This window comes from Tachysurus fulvidraco, chromosome 13 (assembly GCF_022655615.1).
Source record: "Tachysurus fulvidraco isolate hzauxx_2018 chromosome 13, HZAU_PFXX_2.0, whole genome shotgun sequence".
Classification (NCBI taxonomy): Eukaryota; Metazoa; Chordata; class Actinopteri; order Siluriformes; family Bagridae; genus Tachysurus; species Tachysurus fulvidraco.
Genome location: NC_062530.1, coordinates 26392376 through 26404875, shown reverse-complemented (window position 1 = coordinate 26404875; position 12500 = coordinate 26392376). Strand labels below are relative to the sequence as shown.

Below are 12500 nucleotides of genomic sequence, written 5' to 3'. Positions count from 1 at the left end.
TGACCTGAGCAGTAGATGCCTTCTAACTGTAACAAGAGCTTGGAGACACTTAAATCTGAATTCTGTACTGAGATCCGTGTAGATCCTCTGAGGTCTGGTGAGATCTGTCGGAATCTACTGAGATCTGTTGAGATATCTTTTGAGATCTCAAGACGGAAGGTGGTAGCTCAGTGATTAAGGTGTTGAACTACTAATTGGAAGGTCATGAGTTTGAATCCCAGGGCCACCAAGGTGTTACTCCTGGGCCCCTGAGCAAGGCCCTTAACCCTCAATTGCCCAGCTGTATAAATGAGATAAATGTAAGTCTCTCTGGATAAGGGCGTCTGCCAAATGTAGGAGATCTGTTGAGATCTAATTAGATCTGGTGAGATCTGTTGGTCAAAACTTTTAGCTCCACTAAAGTTTAGATACTTAGATACTTTTTGTTCATATCATCCAGAGTTTATGAGATGATGCGTCCTCTGTCTCTCCGACAGTCCTGAGCGTGGCTGAGAGCTCCTGTACGTCTCCTCTGAGACGTTGTGCTTACTGAACAGAACGAACACCAGATCGAAAGATTACAGAAGTTCTGTTTAGTTAGAGGGGGGACACGGTGTCTTAGTGGTTAGCACGTTCGCCTCACACCTCCAGGGTCGGGGTTCGATTCCCGCCTCCACCTCGTGTGTGTGGAGTTTGCATGTTCTCCCCGTGCCTCGGGGGTTTCCTCCGGGTACTCCGGTTTCCTCCCCCGGTCCAAAGACATGCATGGTAGGTTGATTGGCATCTCTGGAAAATTGTCCGTAGTGTGTGAGTGTGTGAGTGAATGAGAGTGTGTGTGTGCCCTGTGATGTGTTGGCACTCCGTCCAGGGTGTATCCTGCCTCGATGCCCGATGACGCCTGAGATAGGCACAGGCTCCCCGTGACCCGTGGTAGTAAATGAATGAATGAACGAATGAGTGTTTAGTTAGAACATAATGCGACCGTGATGAATAACATGTTTCATGGATGTTCCACAGGAACACGTTTAATGTAAACACACTGATTTTAGCCTTTAACACACAGCACAACTCCGACTACGGCCGTAGCCGCATTTCTGTGGCACGAAAGAAGGAAACACAATCACGGTGCCGGTAATTATTTCCCTAATACAGCACAAGGCTCATTTTTGAACTCTAATTAATTGACCTCGCTCCTGATGAGAATCCGAACTCTGCTAATTCGGTCGTGAATTATTGAAGTGTTTTACCCACATCTCAGTTTGACCAGTCAGCACTACTTTTTTTATACTGAGCATAAACTGCCTCCAAAACAACCAATCTAAAGGCTTTGTTATCGGCCGACCGGACAGAGCATGCAATTATCTCATTTCAGATAATGGGGGGGTTTGTTTGCAGGCTGTAATTGGCAGAAGAGTGAAGGGTCTGGAAGGGGAGGAGCTGACATGAGGCTATATGTCAATCAGACAGCAGAGAGAGGGAGAGAGAGAGAGAGAGAGAGAGAGAGAGAGAGAGAGAGAGAGACTTTTTTTTTTACTTTTTAAAAACCTTTATTTCACAGGTCATATTATGTGGCCAGAGCGACCCAATAAATAGTAAAATGTAGATTACTTCATTAAATCTCGTTGAATATGGAAAGAAAGGTTTAAAGTGCAGATAAATAGATAAAATTATGAAATAAATAAAAATAAAATAACCGTAAAAGACAGCAGACAGCAGAGAGAGAGAGAGAGAGAGAGAGAGAGAACAAGAAAGACAAAGAGAGGAAGACAGAAAGAGAGAGAGAGAGAACAAGAAAGACAAAGAGAGAAAGAGAGAGAGAGATACAGAGAGAGAGAGAGAGAGAGAGAGAGAGAGAGAGAGAGAGAGAGAGAGAGACAGGGAGAGTGAGCAAGAGAGAGAGAGAGACAGAGACACACAGAGAGAGAGAAAGAAAGAGATAGAGAGAGAGAGACAGAGAGAGAGACAGAGACAAAGAGAGAGACAAAGAAAGAGACAAAGAGAGAGAGAGAACAAGAAAGACAAAGAGAAAGAGAGAGAGAAAGAGAGAGATACAGGGAGAGAGACAAAGAAAGAGAGAGAGAGAGAGAGACTTTTCATGAATAGGATAAACGATCTATAACCTTCACTCGGGACGCGACAGCACACCGTTACCTTCCTGTATACACCGATGACACTGAGCTGTGATGCTGTTTACAGAGACTGTGGATATGTGAAGTGAGAATATCTCAGTTTGATGCAAATTAGATATAAAGCTGGAAAGCAAGCGAACGTAATGTCTTTTCCCTGAGAGAAACCGAACCCCCCAACTGCTGTGTGTGTGTGTGTGTGTGTGTGTGTGTGTGTGTGTGTGTGTGTGTGTGTGTGTGTGTGTGTGTGTGTGTGTGTGCGCACTTTGAATGGGTTAATTACAGAGAACAAATTCTGAGTATGGGGTCACCGAACTTAGCCGTATGTCACGTCACTTAAAAGGGAAAAAAGGAAGAAGCATTGAAAGGTCGAGTCCCTCACTGGTGTTCACTTGTAGGCGTCTTTTCTGAACACACCCTCCGTCTTAATCACATCATCACTGAAACAAACGGAGATGTGATTATTGTCCCGCTGACGGCCAGCCGCCGTCTGCTGTCTAACTAATCATGTTTCCTTAACGTTTAAAATATTACAGAAATCATTTAAACATGTTACGCATGACAGGAAATAACATTCAGCTCTAGTTCTGACCAGAACAGGGTGTGATGGGGTTGTTTTCCATGGTTTTGTCACCCGTCATGTCCCAGGGTTCTCTCAGAGTCTTGTACTGTCAGTGTGTGTGTGTATTACCTGTGCACAGAAAACCCCTCCGAGCTGTTTGCATCTGAAGCGTCACAGGTTCTTCCAGAGGTGTCGCGTCCCCAGAAAGACGTGTCAGGATGTCGAAAGAAATAAAAAATGCCAGATGTCTCATTATTCTGTGTTTATATACTAATAGAAGAGAATGTTAAGCTTAAAAAAAAAAAAACGGTATGAAGCCACGTCTCGTATTAAAGCTATTTTAACACCCGGGGGCTCATTTTCTTTCCCAGAAGTTATTCATCTTCAGTGAGAGCTGTGGGATGTGGTAGTCTAGTGGTTAAATTGTTGGGCTACCAATCGGAAGGTTGTGAGTTTGATTCCTACGTCCACTAAGGTGCCACTGCTGGGCCCCTGAGCAAGGCCCTTAACCGTCAATTGCTCAGTTGTATAAAAATGAGATAAAATGTAAGCACTGGATAAGGGCGTCTGCTGAATGCTGTCAATGTAAATGAGAGCTGCCAGTTACATCTCAGTTACAGAAGAGTAAAGTGGGCGGGACAAGCTGAAGTGGGCGGGGCGATGGGAACAAATGTAAGTAGAGTTTAAGCTTTATATTATTATATTAGAAGTGAAATGACTAGTAGTACAAGTGTGGAATGATTTTTTTCTCTCTCCAATGAAAATTTAATAAAAGTTGGTTCTAACTGGTTCTAACCGGTTCTAACTGGTTCTAACCGGCTCTATACAATGTCCGGTTGCTCTGCGCTAGCTATGCTGTATGTAGAGTCATATCACCTTAGCAAGGTGCTACCATAGAAACCATGGCAACCAAGATAAACAGTAACACAAGATGGTAACATTCACAAAATCATAACTGGTTCTAACTGGTTCTAACCGGTTCTAAACAATGTCCGGTTGCTCTACAATGTCCGGTCTTTATCTAGTCGTCTATTTCAGTGTCAATGATTCTTGTGTGTGTGGAGTTTGCATGTTCTCCCCGTGCCTCGGGGGTTTCCTCCGGGTACTCCGGTTTCCTCCCCCGGTCCAAAGACATGCATGGTAGGTTGATTGGCATCTCTGGAAAATTGTCCGTAGTGTGTGAGTGTGTGTGTGTGTGTGTGTGTGTGTGTGTGTGTGTGTGTGTGTGTGTGTGTGTGTGAATGAGAGTGTGTGTGTGTGCCCTGTGATGGGTTGGCACTCCGTCCAGGATGTATTCTGCCTCGATGCCCGATGACGCCTGAGATAATATAATATATCGTATTCCTGTAGAGCAGATAGCGCTAATAACTTACCCTATCATGTGTGGATTTCTAATTCTAGCACTCAGCAGTGTTTATTAAGTGACATAAGTGATAAATGGGGGGGAAGGGGAGCATCCGATTTATTAATGATTCCCGTCTGTTTCTTTCTTTCTTTCTCTCTCTAGCAATATTTCCATGCCGGAGGGAACGGCCTGAAGAAAACCTTCCTGGAGAAAAGTCCTGACTTGAAGTCTCTGAAATACGCGCTTAGCCTTTACACCCAACCCACAGATGCCTTGATCAAAAAATATATATGCACCCAGATGTCTCAAGGTAAGAAATAATTCTGTTGGAAGAAGAAATCTGAGGGATTATTAGTGGATTTGGCAGGGGGTCGTTATTGCCGCGAGTTATTACCAAGCACAGGAAGGGTTAAGTGGCTTTATTAGCGTGATGGAGGTTATAACCGTCATCACTGAAATGGAGATGAGAACTATTGGGCGTAATAGTAGGATAAACGGTGCGATTGTATCGCTGTAAAATCTAAAGAGATGTTTGGGTTTAATGAGAGCGATTATCGCTAAATCGTGGTTTCAGTTCTAATCACAGTGCAGACGGATGGAGACGTTCGATATCGGGTTCCTACACCAGAGGATGTGCTTTGTGTACGAGAGGAAGCGTACAGTAGTGTGTAGCGCTGCTGGTGTTCATGACGATAGTTAGTTTATCCGTTTGTCTCGCTGCATGTCAGTTAAGGACAAAGTCGTACCGATTTTCACACAAGCTTAAACATTTATTCAGATCATCCTCGAATGATCATGTTTGAACGATGACTTCAGATCTCCTCGCGGTCCTGATGGTATACATCCATGTTCGATAATGACTCGACAGCCTGCAGTGTCGCGGGGTAAATACTTACTGCCTCATTGCTCATTACGAGCATGAAGTCATTTCCATTTATATGGAATGTTTTGAGGGCAGGATCGATTTTATTTCTTCGGAAAAAATAAAGTCATTCATATCAAGTTTTGCTTGTATGTACGTACGATGGCAGATCGGGAAAGTCTGGAAAGTTTTTGTTCTTCTAACATCTGAGATTTGATTTCTGAAGCGTGACCAATGACGAGCCAATCTGAATAAGAATGACCAGTGAGGGGTCGATGCTGCTGCTGCTGCAGCTCCCTAATACCCTAATGCCCCCCCACCCACCCACCCCAAGTTTCACCAAGGTCGCTGACCACATTTTAACCAAATACAAAGTAGTTGTTCTATTGGAATTTTTTAATGTGTGTGTTTGTGTGTGTGTGTGTGTGTGTGTGTGTGTGTGTGTGTGTGTGTGTGTGTGTGAGAGAGAGAGAAAGATTATGTCTGGTGTTTATTGTAAGTGTTTGTTGCCTTTTTTTTTTTACCCCTTTATCATTTGTATATCATGTTGCTCCCATATAAAACAGTTCAGCATAAGCCCAGACATTTTTAGGGACATGATTGAGGACAATGTCCCGTCCAGAGAGACAAGCTGTTTCCTGTTGAGTTTTTGTTCAAATCTGACCATCAAAAATACCCTCTCTAATGAATGTTTTTTTTTCTTTCATTGGTTGTTGTGTTAAATCTTACCCAGATACAATAGTGCTATTTTCTGATTGGCTGTTGTGTAGCCTCTTTTATTTTGATTGGCTGATAAGTGTCAGGTTCGACTAAGAGCTCCAGAGGAGACGCGCTCGATTCCTGCCCGTTTCCATAGAGACGGCGGTGCGGACTGATACATTTTGGACGCTGCGGCTTATTAAATATATGATAAATAGTCAAAAAGTTTTTCTGTGTGACAAATACGATGTGTGTGGGGGGGAGCGGGAGAAAAGACAGACATGAGGGACGTCACTCTCACTGTGTGACACCTGACAGCTCTGTTTTATAAAAGATGGAATAAGAGTGTTAGCGTTTTACCGTGAGTCGACACGCCATACTGTCAGAGCCACTAGCAGACAGAAAACAATGATATCACCTCATATGTGGTGGGTAAGTATGGAAGAGAAGAGTAAATATGAAAGAGTGAAGAGAGAAGAGCGGAAGAGAGAAGAATGGAAGAGAGAAGAGTGGAAGAGAGAAGAGTGGAAAAGAGAAGAGTGCAAGAGAGAAGAGTAGAAGAGAGAAGAGTGGAAGAGAGAAAAGTAGAAGAGTGGAAGAGAGAAGAGTGCAAGAGAGAAGAGTAGAAGAGTGGAAGAGAGAAGAGTGGAAGAGAGAAGAGTGGAAGAGAGAAGAGCGGAAGAGAGAAGAGCGGAAGAGAGAAGAGTGGAAGAGAGAAGAGCGGAAGAGAGAAGAGCGAAAGAGAGAAGAGCGGAAGAGAGAAGAGTGGAAGAGAGAAGAGCGGAAGAGAGAAGAGAGAAGAGAGAAGAGTGGAAGAGAGAAGAGCAGAACAATGGTAGTACAGCGGTTTGAGCGAGAAGGCGTGTGGCTGAGCTAAATCAAGCTGGACGTCTTTACACTTTAATATGATTTTATACTCAACAACATTCTAATTCTAATGAAAGTGTGTTAAGAAAACGATGGGCGGCTCGTTGGAGAAGTGAGAAGTGCTCACGTCTCCTCCTGTGTTCTGATTAAGGAACTCCATCTGCAATCACTTTACTTTCACATGATAGGAGCTGAAGTGATCCTCATTAACACTAAATTAAATATACTGTCCCTGTAGGCTGCGTTCAGAAGATCTGTGGCAGAAGACGGGGCTGAACATGGAAACGTCTCAAAAACACAGTACACTGATGTGTAAAGGAATAAACACAAGGAGTTGGAGCGGATGGACGGTAGAAAAGGACAAAAAAAAACAAACGCACTTGGAATAGAAACGACACAATTCTAACACCATCATTACCTGTTTGGCTGTGGAGGGATGTGACCTCACAACCTTCTGATTAGTCACAATGACACACCAAATTTGTCTCATTTATCTTCCTCTAATTTATTCTTGCCATTTACCAACTAGATCTTTCCTGCCATAGAACAGCTCCTGACCATGGAGGGTGAGGGCTATTATCGCTTTCTCCAAGACACATGAAAGCAGCCAACTGCATCTTTTTAAACTGCTGCTTATACTGCAGCACGGGGAGGCGTCACACACACGCCATCCTCATGATATCCTTTCACGTGTATGACCTCATAGATGCCCTTCGGTTTCTAGTGCCACTGTATTAGACAGGGGACAGAACATATGGTCAGTTTGCCACTCTCTGTGGCATCATCAATGAGGTCATCGTTTATCAGCATGGTGTTTCTCCCAGGGGGGGCACGGTGGCTTAGTGGTTAGCATGTTCGTCTCACACCTCCAGGGTTGGGGGTTCGATTCCCGCCTCCGCCTTGTGTGTGTGGAGTTTGCATGTCCTCCCCGTGCCTCGGGGGTTTCCTCCGGGTACTCCGGTTTCCTCCCCGGTCCAAAGACATGCATGGTAGGTTGATTGGCATCTCTGGGAAATTGTCCGTAGTGTGTGAGTGTGTGAGTGAATGAGAGTGTGTGTGCCCTGTGATGGGTTGGCACTCCGTCCAGGGTGTATCCTGCCTCAATGCCCGATGACGCCTGAGATAGGCACAGGCTCCCCGTGACCCGAGAAGGTCGGATAAGCGGTAGAAGATGAATGAATGAATGGATGAAGATTTTATCTTTCTGGTCTAAAACACAAAACCCAGGAATAGATCAAGAAAATAAAGATGGTCCTTGGTTCCCACTTAAATCTGTGACCCTCAGCTCTACTAAAGTCTGTCAGCTGACCCGAAAAGGGCGGTTCTTTTCTCTACTGACTCCCGTCTTGTTGATGTATCCCTCCTCCTTTATATTTATCTATCTCTCTACAAATTCCGGTACTAATGTAAATCCTACCTCACAGACAAATTCTAGTTTATTTTACTGCCAAGTACAAATTTCATTCTGATTACAAATTTCTCAAGGTGTCCCACAGGGTTCTCTCCTGGGCCGCTTCTGTTTATTATTTGCACGCTTCCGTTTACTGCCGTAATTTCCCAACACGGAATACGATGATTCTATGCTGATGAGAATAGGATCTACTTCAGTGCTCAGACAAGTGTCATGAAAAGGGCTGCAAAAAATACAGGATATCAAACTGAGCGGAAACCGTAAGCTTGGGGTGGTAAGATCTTCCAGACCTCCGGTGGAACTAACAGACCACTGGTGTGTCTAGTGTAGATGTAAGGTGCACCAGAATTCTGCTGGATCTACCAGACTTCTAGTGGATCTAGGGTAGATGTAAGGTGCACCAGACTTCTGCAGAATCTACCAGACTTCTAGTGGATCTAGGGTAGATGTAAGGTGCACCAACCACACTTCTGCAGGATCTACCAGACTTCTAGTGGATCTAGGGTAGATGAAGGTGCACCAGACTTCTGCTGGATCTACCAGACTTCTAGTGGATCTAGGGTAGATGTAAGGTGCACCAACCAGACTTCTGCAGGATCTACCAGACTTCTAGTGGATCTAGGGTAGATGAAGGTGCACCAGACTTCTGCTGGATCTACCAGACTTCTAGTGGATCTAGGGTAGATGTAAGGTTCTACCAGACTTCTGCTGGATCTACCAGACTTCTAGTGGATCTAGTGTAGATGTAAGGTGCACCAGACTTCTGCTGGATCTACCAGACTTCTAGTGGATCTAGGGTAGATGTAAGGTGCACCAGACTTCTGCTGGATCTACCAGACTTCTAGTGGATCTAGGGTAGATGTAAGGTTCTACCAAGACTTCTAGTGGATCTAGGGTAGATTTAAGGTGCACCAGACTTCTGCTGGATCTACCAGATGTCTAGTGGATCTAGGGTAGGTGTAAGGTTCTACCAGACTTCTGTTGGATCTACCAGACTTCTAGTGGATCTAGGGTAGATGTAAGGTTCTACCAAGACTTCTAGTGGATCTAGGGTAGATTTAAGGTGCACCAGACTTCTGCTGGATCTACCAGATGTCTAGTAGATCTAGGGTAGATGTAAGGTTCTACCAGACTTCTGTTGGATCTACCAGACTTCTAGTGGATCTAGGGTAGATGTAAGGTTCTACCAGGGTTCTGTTGGATCTAGGGTAGATGTAAGGTGCACCAGACTTCTGCCAGATTCTGCTGTGGTAAATTGATGCTTCTACAAAGCAGAACTAAAAAGCCATCAATATTTCTGCAGTCTGACAGTTTAATGTTTGTCCTTCGAGAGTTTCTCACTACAATGCGTACATTACATTTTCATCTGTTTACAAAATCTTATTAAAGATGATAAAAGCTCTGGCACTATTTGTCTCGATTTCACTATTTACATCAACAAAATCTCATTTTCACCGCGCACATCACGACGCGTCCGTTTTTTTGTGAAGTTTACTCTCCTAGATCCTCTAAAGCTTCCCTAAAATCGGTTGTATTCTACACGGCCTTCTTCAGAGCCGCTAAAATCGCTCTCGTACATCAGTAGAAGTTTGTTTTAGCAGGTGTGTGAAGTATATTGCTCCCAGGTGACACCGAGTCAATCCAGTCTCATGCAAAATTCATAGGAATTCTAATGAGTGAGTGATTTAGTAGCACTTCATAGGAATAAACCTGTAATTAAAGCTACGAGCGTTAACGCTGGACCGTAAACCCTAATTATTCACAACTTTACACACCAGGTGGGTTTGAAGGACTCTTGTGAATTTTCAGTCGTGAGATTATGCTAATTCTGGTGACACGATGCATCAATGAAGCGACTATTTCGAATCATTAGGAGGGGAAAAAACATTTTTTTATGCTTGACAAAGTTAAAGTTAATGTATGTTTGGAATAAACGATCGTATGAGGCATCGCAGAACCTTATGCTAATGCTATAATAATGCTTCCTCCATATTTACTGTGTTTGCTTTGCTCAGATCCTCTTGAACCAACATATGAAGAACTTTATAATTAGCTAATGTGCTGAATTGAGGATGAGGAGGAACAACACTGACAAACGATCTCAGTTCTACAAGCAAAGCTATTTAGCTAGAGAGTTTAATGACTATTATTGGAGATGTGTGACTACTGAGACCAAAATAAATTATTTTACATGGAAAATATGTACACTAGTGGGCACGGTGGCTTAGTGGTTAGCACGTTCGCCTCACACCTCCAGGGTTGGGGGTTCGATTCCCAACTCCACCTTGTGTGTGTGGAGTTTGCATGTTCTCCCCGTGCCTCAGGGGTTTCCTCAGGGTACTCCGGTTTCCTCCCCCGGTCCAAAGACATGCATGGTAGGTTGATTGGCATCTCTGGGAAATTGTCCGTAGTGTGTGAGTGTGTGTGAGTGAATGAGAGTGTGTGTGTGCCCTGTGATGGGTTGGCACGCCGTCCAGGGTGTATCCTGCCTCAATGCCCGATGACGCCTGAGATAGGCACAGGCTCCCCGTGACCCGAGAAGTTCGGATAAGCGGTAGGAAATGAATGAATGAATGAATAAATGAATGTCCTAAAGATGATAAAAAACTCCTTTCTGAAAACTTCTTCATGTCTAGGATTTTTGAATCCGTGTATAACGAGAAGTGTCTGCCGTACACGTCCCTGTGTAGGAGCTGTTGCTATAGAAACGGTTTAGTGTCGGAACGAACGCTTTAATATAAACCGTGTGAGCTTTTCTGTCCTTTCAAGCATACACTCGTGTGAAACTTCAGTGGTGTTGTATACTTTTACAGTCCGTGTAAAACTGTCAAAACACACACACACACACACACACACACACACACACACACTCATTACTGCAGGCTTCAATCTCACAAACCTGAATTCACAGGAAGAAGCTGAATGTTTGGTGTCAGAGGATTAAACCTCCAGCTAATATTTATATTCATTGTTTTTTTTTTTCTGCTGTTCTGTGTGTGTGTGTGTGTGTGTGTGTGTGTGTGTGTGTGTGTACTTATTAAACCAACATCATTTCACAAGCCTCACTGAAAACAGTGTATTTAAGAAAATAAATTAAAAGAAAGAAAGAAAGAGTAAATGATTAGATTTGTCCTTCCAGAAAGCAACAGAAACGTATTGTTCACCTCACACCTCCAGGGTTGGGGGTTCGATTCCCACCTCCGCCTTGTGTGTGTGGAGTTTGCATGTTCTCCCCGTGCCTCGGGGGTTTCCTCCGGGTACTCCGGTTTCCTCCCCCGGTCCAAAGACATGCATGGTAGGTTGATTGTCATCTCTGGAAAATTGCCCGTAGTGTGTGTGTGTGTGTGAGTGAATGAGAGTGTGTGTGTGCCCTGTGATGGGTTGGTACTCCGTCCAGTGTGTATCCTGCCTCGATGCCCGATGACGCCCGAGTTAGTTTGGATAAGCGGTGACTCGCTGCTCTACTCGTTCTCTTATTTACACTTTCCTTGGAAAATAACGGCATTTAAACATCAAATTCGCTTCTGTTTTTAAACCGCGGATACTTTCATATATTTGATGTCCATGTGCTCGTTCTTATACCGTATCGTTTCTATGGTAACGGCTCATTCGCTCTGTGTGTACGGTGGACGCTGGACTGGATCTTTCTGTCTATTTAGTAACATACTAGCTATAGTGAGGCTAACTTCTAGCTATTTTTAGCCTAGTAACAATTTCTCTCTTTATTTACATCACAATCACATGCAGAGGGAAAAAAATGAGAGAAGAGGAAATAAAGTATTTAAGTTAATAAATACTTTATTTTAAATACTCTACTATTTTAACTACTATATTTAGGCTAGTTTCTAGCTATTTTGTCTAAGCATGCTATTTTAAGGCTAGTTATTAGCTATTTTTAGGGTAGTTAGTTAGTTACGTGCTAAAGGTTTTAGGCTAGTTACTCACTTTCCTCTCTAGCTAGTTACATAACTATTTTAGACTAGCTATTAACTATTTTTTCTAGTTGGTAACATGCTAGCTATGTTTAGGCTAGTTACTTTCATTTTTATTGTCAAACTACTTACGTTTTAGACGATTTTCTACCTTTTCTGTGGCTAGTTAGTTAGATACTAGCTTTGTCTAGTTAGTTACATGCTATCTATATATAGTCTAGTTTCTCACTGTTTTGTCTAGGTAGATACATGCTAACTAGTTTTAGGCTAGTTACTCGCTTTTCTGTCTAATTAGTTACATATTATTTTTAGGCTAGATACAGTACTATATTTTTTGTCTAGTTAGTTTAGTCTAGCTAGCTTTTCGGGGATTAGTTAGTTAGATACTAGCTAAATTTGTCTAGTTAGTTACATTCTAGCTATATTTAGTCTAGTTTCTAGCTGTTTTGTTTAGTTAGATACATGTTAACTATTTTTAAGCTAGTTACTCACTTTTCTGTCTAATTATAGTTACTGTACATGTTATTTTTAAGCTAGTTATTAGCTCTTTTTCTAGTTAGTCACATGCTAGCTATTTTAAGGCTAGTTACTATAATTATTTTGTCGTTAGTTCCAGACTAGATGTTTTAAACTAGTTACTAGCTTTTCGGGGATTAGTTAGTTAGATACTAGCTAAATTTGTCTAGTTAGTTACATTCTAGCTATATTTACTCTAGT

At 42.9% G+C, this 12500-nt stretch overlaps 1 protein-coding gene across 1 annotated transcript in view; it reads left to right on the top strand.

The window, feature by feature from the left end:
- LOC113635280 (protein unc-13 homolog C) overlaps positions 1-12500 on the top strand; it is a 140527-nt gene that overhangs the window by 119091 nt on the left and 8936 nt on the right. Inside the window, exon 26 of the mRNA XM_047822819.1 lies at positions 4175-4322. Within this exon, the coding sequence (XP_047678775.1) occupies positions 4175-4322 (148 nt within the window). The remainder of the gene's footprint in view (positions 1-4174; positions 4323-12500) is intronic.